The 23,967-nt window shown below is 41.4% G+C and overlaps 2 protein-coding genes across 3 annotated transcripts in view; one reads left to right on the top strand and one right to left on the bottom strand.

Moving 5' to 3' along the window:
• PABPC1L (poly(A) binding protein cytoplasmic 1 like) overlaps positions 1-1,831 on the top strand; it is a 31,046-nt gene extending 29,215 nt beyond the window's left edge. For both annotated transcript variants that reach the window (XM_031951559.1, XM_031951556.1), the window contains 2 exons: positions 1,046-1,176; positions 1,747-1,831. In XM_031951559.1, the coding sequence (XP_031807419.1) occupies positions 1,046-1,176; positions 1,747-1,815 (200 nt within the window). In that variant the 3' untranslated portion in view covers positions 1,816-1,831. The remainder of the gene's footprint in view (positions 1-1,045; positions 1,177-1,746) is intronic.
• Positions 67-21,184, bottom strand: TOMM34 (translocase of outer mitochondrial membrane 34). The gene is made up of 7 exons (XM_012539748.3): positions 20,947-21,184; positions 13,457-13,556; positions 11,795-11,947; positions 9,041-9,210; positions 6,875-7,022; positions 4,936-5,062; positions 67-4,714 (listed from the first exon to the last, which is right to left on the bottom strand). The coding sequence occupies exons 1-7, from the start codon at positions 21,071-21,073 to the stop codon at positions 4,610-4,612; spliced, it is 930 nt and encodes a 309-aa protein (XP_012395202.2). The 5' UTR covers positions 21,074-21,184; the 3' UTR covers positions 67-4,609.
• Between the last annotated feature and the right edge of the window lie 2,783 nt (positions 21,185-23,967).

Below are 23,967 nucleotides of genomic sequence, written 5' to 3'. Positions count from 1 at the left end.
GGGGGAATGAATGAGCTTTTAAAACAAGCTTATATCCTGGTATGGATACTGATTTGCTTTCTGGTGACAGAATTCTATGATCTACACTCTAGGAAATCTTTTCCTCTGAAGCTGACTCAAACCAATTGGCATCTAAACTTTTAATCTCTCAGGTGAAATTCTACATTCCTTCCAGCTTTTAGTTGCTCCTTCAGGTCCTAAGGTGTAAAGTCTAAAAGTTGTGCTTCAATTTTTGTCAATTTCGAATATTGGTAATCATTGGCAGATGTTTCACATCCACTTGTTTTACCCAGTTTGTTGATTGCCTGGGCTAGGACAAGCCAAGCTTTCTGTAAACCTATTTTTCACTTTTGCTTATTTTCTAATGCTTCTATTCACCTGCTAGCTTCCTCTCTTAATGTTTTTCAAAAAAGTTTGCAGTCTAATCCCATGTCCTATAGCTGTGTTTGAAAATCAAGTGTCTTCAGACTAAAGTTTCTGAACACTTAGCTTCCTTATTGCAGTGGCTGTTTTAAATTGAGTTTAAATGTCTAAAAGAGATTGAGTTGATGCCTTAGTTATGTTTGCAATTTTTTCAGTCAGTACCTTGTTTAGGTCAAGTTAATTTCTTCCATCTTAGATTGCCTTCTCGGATGCACACAGATGATGCTGGAAGTCCCCAGTAACTAATTTAGACACTGTTGTGCTGAAGGTTCCAAAGAGTACTTCTCTCCCCATCCCCCCCCCCCCCAACCCAATCCTTCTCAGGTGAAGGTCACAAGCTTCAGTTCTAACCTGGCTTCATAAAAAAGACTGTGGGATTGGGGAAGGGAATAACAGCTGATTCTTATGTACTATTTTACATAGTATTTTTTGAGATAGTACTACTGTTCCCATTTTACACAAAGGGGGACGGGGCTGATGGTTGTGTAACTTGCATTGGGATATCAGCCAGTCCAGGTCTATGTATTATTCCCCCTGTTGTTTTGAGCAGGGGTTCTGTAACTTGCATTAGGATATCAGCCAGTCCAGGTCTATGTATTATTCCCCCTGCTGTTTTGAGCAGGTGACAGACTCTATCCACTCATTTATGGGGTACACGCTCAGCTGGCTGGCAAGATCACTGGCATGCTGCTGGAGATTGACAACTCAGAGCTGCTGCTGATGCTGGAATCTCCAGAATCGCTCCATTCCAAGGTTGGTATTTGGGTTTCTGAGTGCCCATGACCATCTTGTGTGTGAACCAGTATGTTGTGCTCAAAGTGATGCCTGTGCTACTGGGAAGGAGTCTTGCTCAAGGATTTTAGGGGCCCCCAGGTTAGCACTCAAGCCTCTTTGGAATAGGGATTGGGATAAACATATAGCATCTACTATGTGCTAGGCACTGTGCTGAGCATTTTACAAATTTATGTTCTCACAAAAACAATTCTGTGGATTGGGTGCTGTTATCCCATTTTGCAGTTGAGTAAACTAATTCCCCTGGGGCCCCATAGCTAGTATCTGAGTCTGAATTTAGATCCAGGTCTGATTCCAGGCCCAATGCTCTATGTACCACCACCAGATGCCTAAAGTATATAATCAAAACATGCCATGGAAACCTGTCCTTAGGGATTAGCCTAAAGTATATCATTAAAACATGCTATGGAAAACTGTCCTTAGGGGTTAGCCAAAGGCAGGATGAGGGTAGCAGCATCTTTGCTAATAAAGGGTTGGGGTGGGCCAAGCCTCAGTAATCTTAAATTTCCTCTCCCTCAAATTTCCCTTTAGATTGAAGAAGCAGTAGCTGCACTCCAAGCACAAGAAGTCATGGAGCTGCCCAAGACATATGTACACTGAGGTCCTGTGAGTCTAGGCCGAAACATACAGTGGCCAGAGATGGAACCCAGAATGTGTGGGTCTAGGAGGGGTGTACAGTTTGTCCATCCCTGTAGCTTTGTTAGTACTGCGAGTTATATGACCTTACTCTCAAACTGACTCACAATTGACCACTATGGCCGTTAGATTTCACATGTGTATCCTCTGGTGAAGGGTCTGTTTGTAACCAGGTTGGTCCTTCAAAGACAAGTCTTGTCTCTGAGCCTGTCCCGAGTACTTTCCAGCTTGGAATAATATACCAGACCCCATTTTGCTGAATTAGCCTCTGAGGGCCAAAGGACTGGCTCTATCACTTAGGTATTTATTGAAAGCCTTTCTGGTCTTGTTTCTGTAGAACCCACCTTTGGAGGAAAGTGAATTATCTGACTTGGATCATGTATTTTCATATAGGTTGTGGGTTTTTTTCCTGCCCATAAGTTTTGGGCTCTGAGTCTTGGCTACTTCATCCCCTATGTCCCTCAGATAAGCACAGCCCCACAGTACTTTGAAAGTTTATACCTAATCTTTCTTTTCTTGGGAGACTCTACTTTTTGCTCAAGAAATGATTTCCAATAGCTGGAACTTTACTGGATCCCAGAGTATTTTGTATTTATCATCACCCTGTACACACTTTTTCTTCCCAGAAAACTCTGAAATCTCATGGTTCTGAAAAGACCCCAGCCTTTCCAGTTCTCTGAGATACTCTGAACTATAACTTATTTACTTGTCTGTGTACCTGCACAATATGTTAAGTGGACAGAGCAAGCCAGTCAACAAGCTGGTCAAGCATCCTTTGCTTTTTTGTGTGCATTAAAGAGTTTCACAGACTCTTGAATCATCTTGGGGCTATTTGTGTACAAGCTGAGCATGAATATGAGCACACCTAAGTAAAGCCTAGGGATAGAAGGGAATCCTGGGAAACAGAAGGGCACCTTCGTTCTCAGAACCCAAGATGATAAAAATCACCAACACGGATATAGGATACATGAGAATAAAGAGAATTTGTTTCTGGAATTCAGAACCTATGCTGCTGTAAGATTACCTGTGCTCATGCTCTCTTCCCCTACTACTTAATTTTGTGGCTTCTCTCTTGTAATAATCTGTCTTGACCATGGTCCCATTCATAAACATGTCATTTAGAGAGGTTGGGCATTATTGATATCAGGAAAGGTTCTGTGTGCTTGTCAAGTAATGTAGAGCTGTGGCATTTCCCTCTCCCCCAAAAAAGATTAGCTTGACCTTCATGAGCTATAGGATTGAGACAGAGCTGGGGCTACCAAAGTAATTTATATGCTCACTGTTCCTCAAATACCCTAAACCTAGTCTGATCACTTAAGTGAATAAAAATTGATGTTTCCTTATTTGACCAATCAGTACTCCAGCTACTCTCTGTGGGCCTTCATCCCTCGTTTCAATGATGAGCTCAGTGATTTCTATATGTGAGAAACCTTTTCTGATTTCACAACTACTAGTGCCCCTCTTTCCCAAACAAGCTTAGAATTTATTTTGTATATACTTATGTGCCCATCTTAAGAAATTTCATTAACCCTAGTGTCTGACACATAGTAGCCACTTAAGTGTTCTGTTAATCTTCCAATAATGGAAGAAGTTGCATTGAGCCTATGCACACTTGACAGCAGCTGCTAGAGTAAGTTATCATTTATGTCCCCAAACAGAATCGGTGCTAATATGGAAGGAGACACATCCAAGCCTGGCCTATACTACCATGCCCAGGCAAAATTACCTTCTACCCCCAAGCTGAAATCCTTTTCCTTGCTGGGGAGGGAAAGAAGGAACAGCCCATTATGTGGCAAGGGTACTATACAAGACCCTGGCCTGCACTACAAGAGGTAGTGTCTAACCAAGGTCTCATGGTCCCCTTTTAAATGAAGGTACGACTGAAGTCCAATAGAAGACGTACTTTTTATGCAGTGGCTTAAATACGGGGTGACTGAAACCAGGAGGCCATTCAGAATCACTCCAAAAGGGACAGAGGAAGGAGGACTCTTTGAAAGGTGCCCTAAAGCTGTCACTTCCTAAACTAGAGCCGAGATGGCTTCCCCACTCAAAACATGCAACAAGCCAACTTCCAAACTAGGGTTGGGTGGCTCCAGTCCTGGGAAGCAGGGAATGTGGCTGCTGCCATGCAGACACTCAAGCAATTTGAAACAAGATACAAGGGTTTAGGAGGGGTCACATAGTCAAACCAGTACCCAGAATAACAGTCCAATGCAAGCGCTGGCTGAACAGGGATACAAAATGTGACCAAAGACTGCCAAAGGTTCCATCCACAATGAGGCTGCCACATAACCTGGGCCCCAAAAGATCTGGGGGAATACTCTGTACTGTGCCACAAGCAACACTAGGTGGGCAGGGCCAGGGGCCTGGTTTGTGTACTGATGCCTGAAACCCATTTAACGTGGATTGAGCTGTCTGGCGCCAGGAACTAGAATTGGGACATGCTTAGTGGGTAAAGAAGACTGAGTTTACCATTAGGAAAGAGTAGCACAGAGGAAGGAATCCTTGTAAGCCAAAAAGGGGAGGCCTCGCTCCCTAAGCTGGGCTGATCTGGAGTGAGCAAAGATTCTGAAGGAGGAGAAAGCCGAGTGTCGATGGGTACAAGGAGAGAAGCTGGGGTGCGGGGCCTGGGGCCTTACTTGGCCTGAGTCAAAGGGCTCACTTGCTCTCTCTTTCTCTTAGCCCTGGAGCAGACAAAGAGGCCCTTAGCTTCTCCGAGTGAAATCAGGCAGGTTTGCTGCCCCTTCCTGGACTTTATTTATTTTAAGCTCCGGTTGACTTCCTGCCTCAGCTTGGCGGCGGCGCTGTTCTCTGGCTCAATACTCAGGAGGCTGTTGACGTCTTCAAGGCTGGATTGATAGTCCTGGGGGTGGGGGTGGGGGGTGAGGATAAGGGAAGATGGAAGGCAGGAGGCTAGGGCCTGCAATCAGTACTTACCTGGCACACCTGCTACAGGGGCTGAGAAGGGGCAAGAAGATGCAGGCACGTGCCAGCTGGGCCAGCCTTGGGAATTGGGCCAGCAGCAGGGGCAACCCCTGGGCTTGACAGAGCCCTGGTCAGGGTGTGGAAGGGGCTCCCACTTACCTTGAGTTCTTTGAATGCCTGGGCACGCCTGTAAAATGCCTTGACGTTCTTTGAGTCTAATTTGAGAGCCTCGGTGCAGTCCTTTACAGCCTCTTTGTATTTCTTCAGTGACAAATAGCAGAGGGCTCTGAAGGCAGACAAATGAGTATGAGAAGAGAGAAGGAAGCTGAGCCCCAGGCCCAGGGGGCATACCCTTGGAAAGCATCATGATATCCCAGAAAATGCTGCATTTGGACTCGGGTCCCAAAGAGTTCAGAAGCTACAGTGGAAACAGAAGTTGCTAGTGATATGATCAAGAAGAATCTGGACTTCCCTTTCTCTCTGGATTCACTATAGTTGTTCAAGACTTGGTTGCGCAAGTCAGGATCTCCTGAAATAGAGCTAGAAGGACCTTGGGGATTTTTGCCAGAGTTGGAATTACATTCCCAGTGCTTAGCTCAGTGACTGGTACATAGTAGAAGTTTAATAAATACTTGCTAATTAAGAGCTTGCTTTACAAGTGAGGAAACACTTAGAGAAGAAAGTTACCTAGACTATATAGGTAGCAATCAAGCTTTCCTGCCTTAAGCTTGCTTTCTCACTACTGTACTGTACTGTTACAAGGGTGAAGAAGAAATACAACTCTAGGTTCCTGCTCACAGAAAGAATTCTGTCACAATCCCTTCTAAGCCCTCAGACTTAGAGAGACTTTATAGAGAGAAATGGCTAATGGCCTTATCTTCTAAGCTAGAAAAGTCCCTTTGACCTTCTCTTCCTCACTCCACACATGAGTGCAAGCAGGCAAAGCATACATTAACATCCCACAACAGAAGAGATTTTCTCTCTGGATCTGTCCTATGGATGTATTCTCACAGTTTCATTCTCTCCACTAGACTGTGAGATCTCTTAGGGCAAACACAATTTGTCAGTCTTCACAACACTCACTTCTAAGCATACTACAGGGGAGGTACTTGATCAAAATTTTTGGAATTGAAGCTAAGGTCATGAGCTTCCTATGTGGCCAATGAAAATGAACCTCTTCCCCCCCCACCCCCACCCCTACTGGTTTTCAGTAATTTTCAATCTTTCAACAATACTAGCATCTGGTACAGAGAGCACAAGGGGATGCAAGGATTAGGATTTGTTAAGAAAACTGCAGGCTGAGAAGCAAATGAGGTAAAATAGAGTGCTGGAGTTTGACTCATAGGCTTAGTGACTTCAGATCATATAGCCTACTCCCCTTTATCAACAGAATTGAAAATAGAGAGGAGAAGGGACTAGACCTGAGCAACAAACTACAGCAACTCAATAGCGGAGCTGGTATGAGAATCCAGTTCTTCTGACTTAGATCCAATGATCCTATCAGCTCAATCTCAGCTCTGCCAAATGTATGACTAGATACATAACGTTAGCAATCCATCCTCTATGGGTCTTGGTTTCCTCACTTACAAAGGAAGAGACATTATCAAGGAAATCCATTGTAAACATTAAAGTACTACAAAAGTAGAAACGGCTATTATTTTTATGGAAAGGCCGAATATTGTTGTACTCATGGAAAAAGCATGGGATTGGGAGTCCTAAGTTTGAATTTGGAATTTATCTCGGAGGTTTTCTGTGGGGATCACATGAGAAAATGTCAAGCCCTTTGTAACAATGGCATAGTAAACCACATTATTATTCTCAAAATGTATGTATGTATGTATGTATGTATGTATGTATGTGTATGAGTACCCTTCTCTTAACTTCAATCGAGGATTTAAAGTATTCCCTTGGTAGATATTCCTACTGGGTCTCTGCCTTTCCTAACAGAAGACCCAATTTACACTGTTCTGAGGGTAGAGAAAGAATGAGTCAAGTGTTCTGATAGGAAGGAGACATAGTGAGCCCTCACCACTTCAAAGCACTTAGAAAGCCTCCAGTGTAGAATAAAGTTAGTCCTGACCCTACCCATTCCAGGTACCTGTTAGTATAGGTTGCAGATTCCATGCTATTGAACATAAGACTCTCACTGTACTTCTCTGCAGCCTCCTTATGTTTCCCTTTTTTCACCAGCTCATTGCCTTCTTCCTTTAGGGCCCGGGCTCGTTCTTTGTCTCCAACAGTAGGCACTAGAAAAAGAACATTAGCACACTTACTATAGGTTGCACCCCTAAAATGACATCTCTTAGAAGGGAAAAAAAAGATTTAAAGATATAGACAGAAAAATGCCATTTCTTGACAGTCACATAGAAGTGGATTTGGCAAGAAAACATTTGGCTTCTATTCAGACTGATAGGTTGTATCTGGAGCTCTAGTCCTGGTTCTGTGCCTAACAATCATGTCATCTTATACAAACCATTGTTCATCTTGAGCCTTAGTTCCTTATCTTTCAAACTGGAGTTATGACCATTGCCTCACCTATCTCACCGCAGTGTTGTAAAGCTGAAATGAAATAATGGTCATGAAAATGTTTTGAAAATTATACCATCAAGAACTGGGAATTAAGAGGACACCCCACTATTGGGGAATAGCGAAGTAAATTATGGTGTATGGCTGTAATGGAATATTTTTACATCATAAGATAGATTGAAATTAGGATAGTTTTTGTGAAACATGGGGAGACTGGTATGAATTGATGCAGAGCAAAGTAAGCAGAAAAAGAACAATTCATATAACATCATTATAAAAACAAAATACTTTGAATGACTTGAAAATGTTTACTAATGCAGTGATCAACTATAAGACTAGACGACTGAGGATGAAGCAAGCTACTCACCTCGACACAGAGAAGATGATCTCCAGATGCACAAGACAGACAGTCCACAGGGGGATTTTTTTATGCTAGACCAGGCATATGTTACAAAGGCTCCACCCTAACCCTCCCAATGGGAGGGTTAGGGTGGAGATAAGTGGGAAGAAAGAGGGTCATTACAGCACCTTTTTTAAAATGTAGAGAAGGCCAGAAAAGATAGACAAGCAAAGTAACTCTCAAAGACAGTCTGAACTTATACCCCTAAGAAGGAGGTTGTGTTCCCACTAGAGCCCTGCAGTTCCATGTAACAATTCTCTTTTTCTGTTCTATGTCAATGAAAATGCCCATTTTATTTGATGTTTGTTACATCCTTTTCTATCAGTCAGGTGGCATTGTTATTAAAAAGGGTGACAGATGTCCAATACAGAAAAGCCTTTCATTTCATCTCTGCTTTTCCAGGCCACTGAGCAATCTCCCACTGTCTTTGAAACTCAGATCTTTGCTCATCTGTACCAAAAAGGAAGAACTGATATCATGTGGAGCTGTTTCTGTTTCATCCCCACTCCAGTGGTAGGACCAGATTAACCTATAAGCTCTCTGCCACTGCCCTGTTGAGGGATTCTTGAGCAAATCAGTGGACCTTTCTTGGTGGGTTTCTTCACCATTATATTGGGAATTTATATTTCCTAACCTGCCAAGTTTATAGTCCTTTTATGAAAATAAAATGAGATAATACATATAAAAACACATAGAAACATAAGTCCTCAAGGTGGAAAACATACAAGGGGTTAAAAGTGGAATTTCTTTCTTGGTCTCTGGCTATACTAGTCCAGGAGGACTCTGGCCCAAATCTCTTCTAGACTTGTATTTATAGTATCTAGGGTGCTGAAAGCTAGTAAGAAAGATGTATTTTCATCTTGTGGTGAAGAGAACCATCTAGAGAGAGGACTGTGGCAACTGAGTGTGGATCACAATACAACATTCTTACTCTTTCTGTTGTTGTTTGCTTGCATTGTTTTCTTATTCATTTTCTTTCCTTTCTGATCTGATTTTTTTTTTTTTTGTGCAAAATAATTGTATAAACATGTTTGCATATATTGGATTTAACATATATTTTAACATGTATAACATATATTGGGTTGTTTGCCATTTAAGGGAGGGGGTAAGGAGAATGAGGGGAAAATTTGGAACACAAGGCTATGCAAGGGTCAATGTTAAAAAATTATCCATGCATGTGTTTTGAAAATAGAAAGTTTTAATAAAAAACAAATTTTAAAAGAGAGAAAAAGAAAGATGTATTTTCCTTGGTTTATGATACTTAATTAAATGCACTATGATTCATGTATAACTTACTTTAAACCACTACCCATAGGGAAAAGATGGGATGAGGCTCACCTTTGTTCTTTAAGGTGTCGGCTTCTTTGAGTTTGCTTTTGGCTGCCTTCTCATGGTCACCCCCTGGAGCTGCTTCCCACCTCTTTTGAGCTGCAACTGGCACTGAGGGGATGGGAGGCAGCTTAAGACGCCACTCAAGCCCATCTGTGTCCATGAGAGCTTTAGTCATCCTACAACAAAGGACAAGGTATCAGAAAGAGGTTTTCTGGCTGAGCTACTCAAATATTTCCATCATCCAGTATGCAGGGTATAAGGCACAGTTAACATCTCTGTCAGTGCTCACCAAAGACTAAAATGCAAGAAAGGAGCCGATAATAAAAATTCTTGATTTTAGGTGTCTATATACAAATGTGGAGCATTTGGGTAACCTGCAAGGTACACTAGAGTAAAGAGACAAATTTGACCTAATGGGTATCACTGAAATCTAGTAGGAAAATATCCACACCTGAAATATGGCTCTGAAAGGGGAAGGAGAGGGGAAAAGGCATTATAAATATAACATTTTGTTTTTAAAAAGCTATACTTGCAAGACATATATGAACCAGAGGGGGGAAGCATGGTAAAGAATATTCAGATGATCAAAAGAAGCAGAAAGAGAAGTGATAATAGTCAGCAGAATATGTTAGAGCACCTAGAAAAAAAAAATTGATGAAGAATTCAAGAAACAGATCACATTGCTGATAATGAGACATAACATAGTAAGTAATGAGAGACTTCATATTATTCAGACATCTGCAGATGCTTTCTTCCTTGCAAAAGTGGAGAGACTAGTAATTTCTTGATTTGTTTTAATGATAATTTCAGCCTTTGAAAAGTGAAGGAATCAACAACAGAGAATTCTCTTCTGATCTGATTCTCCCCAACAATGAGAGGCTGATTACTATAGTGGAAATAATGTGAATCTTCATAGCAAAGTAACAATTCCATCTTTGAATCTGAGAGTAAAAAGGAGAGGCAAGCTGGAACGATTGATATGCACCCTGAATTTCTAAGTGTTCAGGGAAAGGATAGGAAGGATCCTATTGCCTGAAATTCTGTAAGCACGCCTAGGAGAGGTAGAGAATGAAATTCTAAAGGCACAAAGAAAAACAATTTTGATAAGATAAAAAGGGGAATCACTAAAGAGCTGATGCAAATACACAGGGGTTTTATCAACCAACCTAAGTTTGTTAAAGACAGGTACAAAAAATGGAAGAGAAGACAGGGAACAGAGGATGTCTATAAAAGCAAAATATGGTCCCTAAGGAATGGCAAAAACACTACTACAACTCAAAAACATCTAAGTCTGTCAAAGTTAGGCTAAGGATAACAAAAAGATTTTTTAACTATATTGTCTTGGGAGAGAGAGGAAGATGAATCAAAGATGGGATCAGATTATGCCTGAAGACAGATGAGACAATAATAGTCAAGGGAAGAAAAAGCAAAGCTGCTCAATTCATTGTGCTTATCTTTTCTCTGCCAAGCAAAATGATCTTTGGGCTAAAAAGGACAGAACAAAAATGAGTAACAGGAAACTGAAACCCAAGATAACTGAAGCAACTGAAAAAGAATATCCAACTTCTCTTGATGAATTCAAGTCACCTGATTCAGATGAATGACATTCTCTTGTACTTAAAAAACAATAAAACAAATAATTGGCAGATGTGATGCCTGAGTTATTTACCATCACTGATCTCTGAAAAGGTCTGTACAGGTGAGCTACTACAGAACTGTAAAAGGACAAATTTATCAATTTTCCAAAAAGTCAAGAAAAATGTATTCTATAAACTACAGCTTATAGAATAATATAGAAGTATAGTGTTAGATGTAAATCCTGTATAAAATTGAAAAATTCTAAAACGAAATACTAAAGGATCAGTATGTGGTCAGCCCACATCTAAAGTGCAGCACTGAATTCTGAGTGCCACATTTTAGGAATGACAATGATAAGCTGAAGAGTGTTCTGCAGAGAGTAACCAGGATGATGAAGTGCCTCAAGTTTGTCATGAGACTTAATTAAAGGAAATGGAAATGATTACCCTGGAGAATAGAAGACTGGGAATAGTGGGAAGGTGGGTAGTCACTGTCTTACTATATATCCTCTATGAGATAGGTAGGCATTATTTTTAGTTGGGAAATTTTCACAAAAGGGGTATTATTTCAGTTGGGCCCCAAATAACAGGAAGGATTTTAAAAGAGTGGGGAATTCTAGGAACAAGGATCATGTGAAAGAAGGGAAAGAGGCCAGGAAGCATTTGGGTGTGAACAAGGGACAGCAAGTGGTCCAGTTTGGCCAACGTTTAAAGAATTCTAAGGAAAGCTTCAAGAGAAAGCTGAGAAGTCTGGCAGTGAGGACAGGCAGTGTAACTTAGTTAAACTCATGCACAATACATTAGTATTAGGAAGATTAGTTTGTGCCTCAACACAACTTAAGACATTCAGGGTATAAACCTGGAAAGAACTATATAATGTCACACTATTCTCCATTAAGGATGATCTGACTGTAGTCTTTTCCTCCAAACAGAAGTTTCCTTGTGATGGATATACCATGCAGATGTCTGTGAACCTGGGAAAAGGATGCTATCTCCTTGCTTTGCTTTCTGAGTTCATTTTTAAGAAGCAAAAGCTACAAATAACGATGCCTTGTCCCTTTCCTAAACTAGTCTTAAACTGGCAGTTTTGTGCCATTAGAGAAGCAAGGAAAGTGTTCAATACTAGCCAACTTGACTGGACTCCTGGTTTCCATGGAGGTCACAGGTAGCAAGGCAGACTTACCTGTTGACTCCATCATGTGCAGCTGGCAGAGTACAGTCTATCTGCAACACTGTCTTGTAATCCACATAGGCCAGCTGGTATTTTTCCAATGCTTCATAAGCCGCTGCCCGCCTTAACAAGGGTTTTATGCCAAAAGGAACCAAAGACAATGCACTAAGAGAGAGAAGAAAAAGCTTTGTGACCTCCTGAGTCAATGGAACACCATCCTACCCATCACTCTTTGGCTGTTTCAACCCAGAGACCACTGTGACAAAATATAGTCAAAGAATATTCTGGGAAAAAACTCCTCTGCTTCATATTACCTTTCTCTTGTTTGGTGTCAAAAATAGAATTTTCTAATGTGGCATCACAAGATAGATTTGACACTTATTTTTTAGGGCTGCACAAATCATTTCACCTAACTTTAATTTCCTCCTTTGTAAAAGGGGGATAATGATGTTTATAGCACCTAACCCACAGAGCTATTGTGGGGCAAGTGCTTCTTAAATCTTAAAGGGCCTGGGTCAGGATCTCTGAATTCACTGGCTTAGTGTAGATAACCTCTGCAATGAAAGACATAGCTTTGCCAGGATCAATCTGTTAGAGGCATGACTTCACCCAAGTCTTCCTAGTTTCAAGACCAACTCTCTATCCATTACGACATACTGTTAACTAAAATAAAAGACAAAATAGGGTTTAACTAGATGGGAATAGATCAAGAGAGAAGAAATTAAGGAAAATACCAGAGGATGTCATATGGCAATGAATACAGATGTCTACTATCTTATTTCTATCATACTTTAGCTTTCTTTATAAGCACCTGCCCCAAAACAATACTATGAGATAGAAGACATATTGAGCATTTCAGGACATTAGCTTGGTATAGGAACAAGGATGTTGGCAATGCAATCAGAGGAGTCAGGTTAAAATCTAATACTGTCTGATTTTATAAGTCAGTTTACTCATTTGTAAAATGGGAGTGGGTTGAATAGCTTCCTCCAGTTTTCATCTATGGTCTTACAATCAACTTTAAGAATGAAGAAATTAGGTACAGAATAATTAAATGATGAGCTGAAGATAACACAGCTATTAAGGGGTGGAACAAAAACAGGAATGCAAGCCAACAGACACTGGGCCCAGCATGTTCTTCACCACACCACCCTAAATGGTTCTTCAGAACAATCCAAACTTCTGAGGACAAAGGGCTCCCAACTAGAGGTCACAGTAATCCCCCAATCAGAAAGACAGGGGCTGTTCTAGCAGTTGTGGGCCTAGAGTTTCCTCTCTTCCTTTGTAGCTCTTCCCAAAGCCCCCCCCCCCCCCCATCCAGCTCAAACCACTCCATCCCCTGCTTTTTTACAAGTTGGTTACAGAAGTTACCCATGCATATATCCTGTAAACAAAAGGCTATTAAATAAATTTAAAAAAAAAAAAAAAGTTGGTTACAGAAAGTAGAGTACCTGGCCACTAAGGACAGAGAGGGAAAGAACCTCTGCGTCTCTCTCCTATTCCAGACTCAGACAGAAAAGCTTTCTTGAGATTAGTCACAATATACTCAGCTAACAAGGTTAGCCCAGGAGAGGAAATGACTTCTAGCCACCACCCACAGGTCTGAATCACCCTGAGGGCCCTCTAGCTAAAAGATATTCGAAGCTGCATTTAACTTTAAGAGATATTGCTTACACAGAGCAGTCTTTAATGCAATGAGTACAGTTTCCATCCTTCAAGTGGCAAGCTGCTCGGTTGGAATAGAGGACACTCTCTTCTTCAGGGTTGGCCGGACCTGTTAAGAAAGGGAAATGAGACACAAAAAGCTGAGCAGCAAAAGCCTGAGGCTACCCACACAAAACCTTCCACATCCAGGACTCTTCAGAACATGGCCCAGGGTAAGAAATATGAATGTGAGTTGGCTCCACAGCCTAGTTAATCTCTCATGTTGCATATATGCACACGTCTTCTGCCATCCAACTCGATTCCACAACCTTCAGAGTATATGTAGTATAATTAAAAAAAAACACTGGACTTAGAATGCAAAGCCCTCCTTTTGGGTCCCATCTCTACCACTCACTAACCATGTGATTTTGGATGAATCACACAACTACGGAGTTGTTTATTCTTCCATAAAACAAAAATGGTACTTGTACTATCTACCATACGGGATTATTATGAGGAAAGCATTTTGTAATCCTGCCGGCACTACAACAATGTAATGATGGAAAAAATCTGTAACTTGGTCTAATGCAAACCAAGACCCCTTCTTGAGCTAGTAAAGTCCTGAATGGTATGGTCAAAAAGTTCATTTATCAAGCTGATAACTTATTTTGACTTTTTGGGATACTAGTAATCAGAAAACAGCCATACATAGCACAATCTTGTCCCCAGAATGGACTTCCTCCTCCTCTTGTAATCCTTAGCTTCTTTAAGAACATAGCTAAGGTGCCATCACTTGTTAGGGATGCTTGTTAGTTAGCTTTTTTCCCCTCTACAAATCATCTTTTTTTTTTTTTCTTCTGCTAATCTGTGTATATATTAGTATGCCACTTCAGAATATAAGTTTCTTGAGGGCAAGAATCTTGTCCTCTTTTTGACTTTGCATCTCTAGAACCTGGGAAAGAATTTTGCAAAAAGGAGGTATAAAATCAGTATTTGTTGAATTTTATTGAAAAGACACTTGTATCTCATCCCTAAGCCTGCCATTTTCCAGGCTGATAGGATCTGTTAAGAGTTTGCACTTCATTGATAAGAATCTAAAGTCATTTCCATGACATACATGAAACACTGAAGGAAAGTTAGTGGAAAAATAATTATCATTATAGCTTATTATTACTGCACATTTTCTCACTGGCTATTGAGCTAGGAAAAAGGCACCAAATACTGCTGAAAAAGTACATCTTGGGGATGGCCTTTTTCCTAAGAGCTACAATCTCAGAAGCCCATATTTATTATAGATCCAATTTTTTTTTAAACATATTTAGGAGATACATACATTGAATCAGACAAAGAAAGTAACTTCATAACAACTCTTTAGTCAGGAAGTTCTATTCATAACAATGATGCCCCATTTTACTGTAGAATACTTTATCCTTTAACTTTCATGCCCATGATTTGATTTTATCCTCAATTCTGTAAGGCTATACTGTAAGAATTAGCATTTCTCCACATTATGAAATGCAAAATGGATAATTTTGATAAGATTAAGTTAAAAGTTTTGCACAAACAAAACCAATGCAACCAAGATTAAAAGGGAAGCAGAAAACGGGGGAAAAAATTCATATCCAAAGGCTCTGATAAAGACTTCATTTCCAAAACATATAGAAAATTAATCAAATGTATAAGAATACAAGCCATTTTCCAATTGATAGTCAAAGAATATGAATAATTAAGACAAAGAAATTAAAGCCATTTCTAGTCATATGAAAAAATGGCTCTAAATCACTATTGATTAGAGAAATTCAAATTAAGATACTTCTGAGGTATCACTACACACCTCTCACATTGGCTAAGATGACAGGAAAAGATAATGATAAATATTGGAGGGGATGCGGGGAAAACTGGGACACTAATATATTGTTGGTGGAGTTGTAACCTGATCCAACCAATCTAGAGAGCATTTGGAACTATGCCCAAAGGGCTAAAAAAACTGTGCATACCCTTTGATCCCACAATGTCTCTACTGGGTCTATATTCCAAAGAGATCATAAAAAAGGGAAAAGGACCTACATATACAAAAATGTTTGTAACTGCTCTTTTTAAGTAGTGGAAAGGAACTAAAAACTGAGTAAATGCCCATCAGTTGGGGAATGACTTAATAGGTTATGGTATATGAATGTAATGAAATATTATTGTTCTATAAGAAAAGAAAAGCAAGATGATTTCTTAAAGACCTGGAGAGATATACATGAATTAATGCTAAGTGAAGCGAGTAAAACCGAGAAAACATTGTACATAACAATAACAAGATTATGTGAGGATCAATTCTGATGGATGTGGCTTTTTTCAACAATAAGGTGATTCAGGCCATTTCTTGTGATGAAAAGAGCCATCTGTATCCAGAGAGGAGACTATGGGGACTGAGGGTGAGTTACAACATAGATTTTCAACTTTTTTGTTTGCTTGCTTGCTTTTTTCCCCCTCCTTTTTCTCTTTTTTGATTGATTTTTCTTGTGCGGCATGATAAATGTGGATAACTGTTTAGAAGAATTGCACATATTAACCTATATTGGATTACTTGCTATCTCAAGGAAGAAGGAAAGAGGAAGGGAGAGAAAAATTTGGAACACAAGCTTTTGCAAAGAAATGTTGAAAACTATTTTTCCATGTATTTTGAAAATAAAAATCTGTTATTAAAATTTTTTTAAATAAAACAAAAAAAATTTAAAAAGAAAAAGAATTATCAACTTTATTTGAAAGATGGAAAATGAGATCCTTGGAAATGAATTAAGTTATGTCAGGTTATACAATTATTCAATGTCAGAGCTAGGGCAAGGACATAATCTCTTAGATCCTAGCTCTGGGATCTTAGTTGAAAATTTAAGAAATTGACAGTACACATTCTTGAGGACAGGAATAAAAGTTTTTGAATCTCCAGCACCTAGCACAGTTCTTACAATATAGTAGGTGCTTAATGCTTGTTGATTATATTCCATAAAAGCTTTCAAAGTGCTTTATTTACATTATCTCCATCACCACTCACTTAGATCTATATCTTGCCACTGAACCTAGATGGGTCTGGAGGAAAAAATGAGGCTGGAGACTTTGCCCAGCCTGCCCTCATTTAAATGCATCTCACTTGCATCACCTCCCTGATGTCATGGTCCTCTTTGAGAATGAAAAACAACAATGTTCATAATCTCTTTTGACTGTCAGAATAGCCCTGTGAAGGATGCAGGGCCAGGGTGATTATGTCAGAGGAAACAGCAGGCCATGAATGTGGCAATTTGCTCAAGGTTATACAGCAGAGCCAGAACTCAAATATAGGTTTTTCAACTATATGTCCAGTCCTTTGTCAAAAACAGTACCAGGGAGACTTATAGCAGGCAGAAGTGGCTAAGGAGATGTTCTGCTTGACAAATATTTGGCTTTTTCCTGAGAGCACTCACCACTTCAGGGATGCTCATAGGAGGACCTGGCAGCCCAGCTCTGAAGATAACACTGATAAGCATGATTAGCTGGGCAGCTTGTACCTGGAACTTTATTCTGACAGGAGCCAGAAAGACCAGCATAATAACATGAGGAAGCAGCTGGAGTGGTCCAGTGGATAGAGCACAGCCCTGAAGTCTGGAAGACTTCTTCCTGAGTTCAAATCTGGCCTCAGACACTTATTGGCTTTGTGACCCTACACAAATCACTTAACCCTGTTTGCCTCAGTTCCCTCATCTGTAAAATGAGCTGGAAAAAGGAATGGCAAATCATTCTACTGTCTCTGCTAAGAAAACCCAAATAGGGTTATAAAATGTCAGGCATGACTAACAAAGACTGAACAACTAAAATAACAAATGAGAAAGGAATGGAAAAAATAACCATAACTTAAAATTAGAGATCAAACTGGAAAGGTCTTTACAACAGATTGCCAAAGTGCATAAAGTCCAAACTCCTAATTTTATACTGGAAGAAACTAAGGTCAATAGAGTGCTTCCCCTACTAATCAACAGTAAGGGAAGGAAGGAAGCATCTATTAAATGTCAACTATATGCCAGCCCCTGTGCTAAGTGCTTGATAATATATTATCTCATTTGATCTTCACCATAGCTCTGGAAGGTAAGTGCTGTTATTATTGCCATTTTTACAGTTGAGGAAACTGAAGTAGAAATTAATGACTTATCCAGGGTCAAATACCTAGGAAGGTTAAATCTGAACTCAGATCTTCTTAACTCTAGGCTCAGGGGTCCACTGTGTGGCCCAACTGTCAAAGCTTGGCTTAATATTTGGGCACTGGGTCAGACTAACTTCCACAAAGCTGACAAGGTAAATTCCCCAAGATACCAGGCCATTTCTTCTTTCCTTCCTTCTTTCCCTCCCTCCCTTCTTACTTTCCTACCTTTCTCCTTTCTTTTTTCTTCTTTTCCTTCCTCCTTCCTTTCCCCCTTTCCTTCCTTTTTGTTTCCTCTTCCCTTCTTCCCACTCTCCTTTCTTCCTTCCCTTCCTTCCTTTTCTCTATCACACTTTTATCCATTCGGTAGTTCATAAACTGCTCAAATATCTTCAGGAGTTTCTCTCATAACTTGCTTACATTTGCTTCTTCTGAGATGCCAATGAAACACAGATCTCTTATTTAGCATTAGAGAAGGTACAGATAGGAATCTGAGACCATTAGTATTCCCTTTGTCAAGGTACAAGGCCTCCAGTTAGTATAAACCCCCAAGGGATGCTTTTGATTTCCAGGCCAGCTTGCAATCCTTTGGGATTAGTGTTGCTTGCTCCCTTCCTGGTGTCACCACTTAATGCTCTTGTTACAATTTCTGTCTTTGGCTGGTTGTGTACAACAAGATCAGTGTCCCAGCTTCTCCCTGATATTCAGGTATTGCTTAAGTTAGTGGAAGGCTCTTAGGTTCACAGTAGGCATAGTGAGGTCACACGTGTAGTTGAAAGAAACTAGAAGCTGGGAAGACTGAAGGGAATTGAAGAAGCCCAGGTTGCCAAAAGGCCAGATAAAGAAGTCTAGTGTAGTTTACTAAAGTCAAAAACCAAGGGCCAATAGACAGGGTTAGTGGAGAAAGGTCAGAGGATGTGTGGATAAAATGATAGGTTGGGGCCTTGTCTGAGTGTGTGGACCCAACCTATGCTTCCTTATTCTATGACTCTCTTTTGCTCACTCTATTATCTAGCCAAAGTGATCCTCTCTGTGTTCCTTCTAATTAGCATTGAGTCTTTTATCCTAATTCTCCATGCCCAGAATACACTTCCTCATTTACAGAATTTCTTTTTCTTCAGGATGGACACCTCAAGCATGATCACCATGTGCATACTTACTGATGCCCTTAAACTGCTAGTGTCTGCCCTCTTTAACTATCTTCTACTTTTTTGTTATATGCTTAGATCTACGTAATGGAATTTTGTGCAATTAAGATATTACACATTATAGAAGAGGAACTGAGGCAAATGTGGGAAGATTTTTACCAAAAGATAGGGAGCAAGTAAGTTGAACCAAAAGGATAATAAACATGATGAATACAAAAATATAAATGAACACATCACTAAAAGGAAGTTGAACTGAGTAATGGAGGGGAAAAAATCAAGAAAGGTCCCAGAAATCATGAAAAAATATACTTTCTCTTTTACAGACAGGGTTGTGCACTGCAAGGATGGAAAATCACAGATGTTGTAAGAATTTCTTTAAGTGAGTGTTTTTGCATATTTGGGTGGGGTGGTCAGAAGGGAAGGTTCAAACAAGTGGAGGGGAAGGAAATTATTTGTTAATAACAAATGGAACTAATGATATATTTTTAAGAAGAATAAACAAGGGCAGGCTTTCCCCAAAAGGGTGAGAGATAAGGACAGATCTGCTGAGTCCATTCAGGTGAAAAATTCCTCATCTAAAAGGATTCAGGAGGCAGGATGGATAAAAATGATTATATTATATTTTAACAGACAGGAAATGACTCATTATTCATTGAGGAATCAGCTTTGAAAGTATCTATGCACAATCAAACCATAGACTTGTTAAAGCAAAAACCAAAATAAATATAGACTAGAAATGAGAAAAGGCTATGGTAAGGGACTAGGTAGCCTTGAACACTGCTTCCAGCTCTGACATTAGTAGAGACCCAAAGAACAAAGTTTGTAAGAACTGATGGAGGTCATTAGTGGGACAGGTACAATCTCTGAGGTCGGGAAGACCTTTTTGGGAAAAGGAGTAATTTAGACAGGCTGGGAATATTTTGGCCACAGACATTATGCAATAATTAGTAAAGATAGGCTGTGAGATTAGTCTGATAAAGGTGGTCTGTGGGGGGTCAGAGCTGGATGAGGACTGTGGCAATCTGGAATTAGGGCAGTTTTGTAGGGATCACATGGTTACAATCCATGTGGCTTTGGGCCTATAAGGATGTAACTTGATGGAACTGGAAAGAGAAATGTGTGAATGTAGTCTTTGGAGTCTTGTAAGCTGTGGTTTCTGAGGCTGCTGGGGGCTATGTAACTCAAATGTACAGGGTTGGAACACAGGCAGGATAAATTATGTGGACATAAGAGCTGCTGGGATCATGAGCTAAGAGCTTTTGGGAGTCCCGTCTGTGGGATAAAGCTTGGTCAGGCTGTGACACCAGTCTGAGGAGCTGAGTCCTGGGGGGTGGTAGAATGAAGTCGGTGGAGTTGGTGGGATTCAGGGGTAGAGTCTGTGGGTCAGAAGGAAAGCTGTGGGATGCCTGATGGGCAGCAGTAGCCCCAACGGCCCTTAGTGAGACTGAGGAGGGAGTGGAAGAGATGGGAATGTGTGGGATATGGGGCTTTAGGAGCCCTCTGAAATCATCAACCATACGTCTTGAACTGGAAGGTACCTTTCAACTAGTGGTGCAGTGGACAGAGTGCTGAGCCTGGAGTCACAAAGAACAGGGCTCAGATCTGCTCTCTGATGCTTCCCAGCCGGGGGAACCCTTACTTAAGTAACTCACTTAACCTGTCTGCCTCAGTTTCCTCAACTGCAAAATGGGGATAAGGGCTTAGCACATAGTAGGCACTATGTAAGCGCTTGCTCCCTCTCCTCGTTTCAGTGAATCTTAAAAGCCTCATGTTCCATGAGGAATGGGAGGTCTCTGGGACCCCGGGGGTGGTTTTTAGATCAACAGGAGATCTGGGGCGCCGCTGGGTCCTGGGGTCTCGCTGGCTAGGGGCTCTCTGTGTGAGGGGTGCCCAGGGTCCCAACGGGGAGTGGGATCTAGAGGTCCTCCGAGGGATCTCTGGAATCCTGCAGTGGGGGGAGGGATCGACGGAGTCCTCGAGGGTCCATGTGCCCCAGGAGGGGAGCATGGGCTCCTCGGGAAGTCTCAGGACCCCTGATAGGTCTGGGGAGTCTCGGAGGGCCCCGAGGAGCGGGCCCCGGGGGTGTCTATGGGACTTGCGGGAGGGGCCCCGGGGACGGCTCTCGGGCTGCCTCTGGGCCCCCGGGGAGGTTTCCGGGGCCCCGGCGGGGTCTCGGGGGGACCGAGGTGTCTCGGGGTCCTCGGGGCCGCTCGTACCTGCCTCCTGCAGCGCGTCGAGGGCCCGGCCGTAGAGTTCGGCGGCCTCCGCGTACTGGCCGCTGCGGAAGCTTTCGTTGCCGGCGGCGCGGAGCTCGAGGACGGAGCCGGGGGGCTTGGGCGCCATCCCGGGACCGGAGCCGACCAGAGGCTGGAGGCCGGGGTCCGCGTTCCGCGGTTGCTGTGGCGCCGGCTCCGACTCCGCCCCCTCCCCCACCTCCGGACCGGAAGCGACGCCGACGCCGAGAACCTCCGGTGGGCGCCGGGGGGGGGGGAGGGGGTGCGGGGGGGGGGGGGCGCGCGCGCGCCACCTTACAATGAGGTCCTCGCCTAACAGCGTCCGGGCACCCCAGCAGCCCGGGAGCCTTTCGCGACTCCCGCGGCCTCAGTGTCTGATGGTCGGCCTCGAGCCTTAATCAGGGCTGGGGATGATAAAGTTCACATAACGTGCTTTTTGGGGTCTAGAACCCCTTCTCTTGTACTTATTTATGATCATTAGTTCCTTCCTTCTCTCCCTCCCCCAAACTTCTAGTTGAGAGGCAGGGAGCTAATTCTTGCCTCCCATACTTTGTAGCTCTCCGGTGAGATTATAATTATTTATTTATTTATTTAGATTTATTTAGATTTATTTAAATTTATGTATTTATTTATTTTATTTTATTTTCCGTGAGATTATTAAGTCCCAGCGTCTCTCTGAGCCTCAGTCTGCTTTTCCGTGAAATGGTCCATAGGTGGGACAAACTGAGCGAAGGCACCCTCATGGCAATATAGCCCTAAACTATAGCTTAATTGTGACTTGGGACTTTACAACACCAAGTGGAGCCAGAGATTTAAAAAGCTGCAGGTGTCTTTCACCACCTCTTAATTAGCATTTAGGTAGCTCTTCGAAAAGAAATGTATCTTTTAACATTATTTCTGGGATAGATTCCCGCCATCAGAACGCAAGCCTGGACTCCCCCAAACAATGGGAGCAAAGTCCTGCTTCTTGGTTCATGCTATTTAATTTTGTGCTTTACAGTTTTCACTTCGCACCCCACCTTGCCAGGTGGGAGATGTCTCTTTCTCACCAGATCGTTATAAACCCCTTTTTGTGCTTGGTCTTACTCTAAGAGCCTCTGTTTTTGTGGTCTGGGGGGGGGAATGTTGGAATCTTTATGAAGTGTTAAGCCAACGGCTTTAACGGTTTGTAAAAGATTCCAGGAAAAGTACCTCTTGGGACACTAGATAAAAATGCAAATTGGGCAGTCTTTCAGGAAATGTTTCCTACTCTTACTTACGGGCAGCTACAGTACCCTGTGCTAGGAGAAACAAAAGAAAACGTTTCTTTAGAGAGGATAAAGTCGCGGAACTCGCCCAGCTAGGGGGGAGGGATTAAATAGGACTCGTAAACTTAGGGAAAAAGATGATAAGTGGTACATCACGTGGGTGACATGAGTAAAATGCTGCCGGAGTCTAAAGCTCGGAGCGAATCCAGGGAAAAGCTTCACGGATAGTGAGAAGCAGCGCTGTGGGGAAGAGAGAGCTGCATTTGCAGTTTGAGGACGTGTATTCGAATCTTAGCTCTGTTACGTTATTGCCTGTGTGGCCATGGAAAACTTTTTACCTCTCTAGACCTCGTGCCTTCATCTATCGAACAAGAGAATTGGGTTAGGCGGATTCCAACTCGATCTAGGTTTTTCAAATTCTTAAAACTATATCCTATGATTTATTCATTCAACAAGTCCTGCACCGGGAGTTAGGAGATACAAGGGCTCAAATTACATCTCTGGCATTTACTAGCTTAATGGGATGATTTGTTTGACCTGACTAAGCCTCAGGGTTTCCTTATCTGTAAAAAAAAGGCAGAAATACTTGTTAGGTTCATCTCCTGAGGTGTTTTAATAAAATTAGCTAACATGTTTATGGCATTTACTATGTGCTAAGCCCTTTACAATTTTTATCTCAATTGATCTTTACAAGAACCCTGAAGGCAGGTGTTATTATTTTTTATTTTTTTAAATAATATTTTATTTTTCCAATTACGATGGTTTTCAACATTCAAAGATTTTAAGTTCCATTTTTTCTCCTTCCCTCCCTGAGACAGCAAGCAATCTAATATGTTATACATGTACAATCATTTTGGACATATTACTATGTCATATGAAAGAAAAATCAGAACAAAAAGGGAAAAAAAACTGCAAGGAAGAAAAAACAACCCCCCCCCCAAAAAAAGATGGAAAATAGTATGTTTCAATCCACATTTAACCTCCAAAATTCTCCTTCTAAATGACATTTCCACCCCAAGTCTAATGGAATTGTCTTGGATTGTCACATTGCTGAGAAGAGCTAAGTCTATCATAGTTGATTGTCATATAATCTTATTACTGTGTACAATGTTCTCCTGGTTCTCACTTCATTCATCACTAATTCATGTAAGTCTTTCCAGACTTTTCTGAAATCAGCCGGTGTTCATCATTTCTTATACAACAATAATATTCCATTACATTCATATACCATAACTTCTTCAACCATACACCAACTTATGAGCATCCACTCAATTTCCAATTTCTTGACACCACAAAAAGAGCTGCTTCAAACATTTTTTCACATGTGAGTCTTTTTCTCTCTTTATTGATCTCTTTGGGCTATAGATCCAATAGTGACTGATTAGGTTGAGGTCTGGCACCAAATGATGAGTTTAGGAGCAATACTTAGTTCAAATGCGAAAAAAGTACCTTTATTTATGAGATTACAGATAAAATGGAGAGATAAAATAGACACTAGGAATGGCAAACATGAAGTAGATTTAGAAAGCATAGAGTTAGCAAGGAACAATTAACAATGGAAAAGAAAAATTCCCCAGTGGCACTCACAATTAACCAGAAGAAAAGGAATACATGAGACACGTCAATATTTTAACTGGCGGATAGAGAAACAAGGGGATACCATGATGCATGGGGGAGGAGGTGAGAGAAAAGATACCAATGAGGCAGAACACCATGGTGGGCTAACCTAAAAGGGATTCAGCAGAAGCCATCGGGT

The sequence above is a fragment of the Sarcophilus harrisii genome, chromosome 2, assembly GCF_902635505.1.
Source record: "Sarcophilus harrisii chromosome 2, mSarHar1.11, whole genome shotgun sequence".
Classification (NCBI taxonomy): Eukaryota; Metazoa; Chordata; class Mammalia; order Dasyuromorphia; family Dasyuridae; genus Sarcophilus; species Sarcophilus harrisii.
Note: the sequence above shows the minus strand (reverse complement) of the source record. Positions and strands in the feature narration are given on the sequence as shown.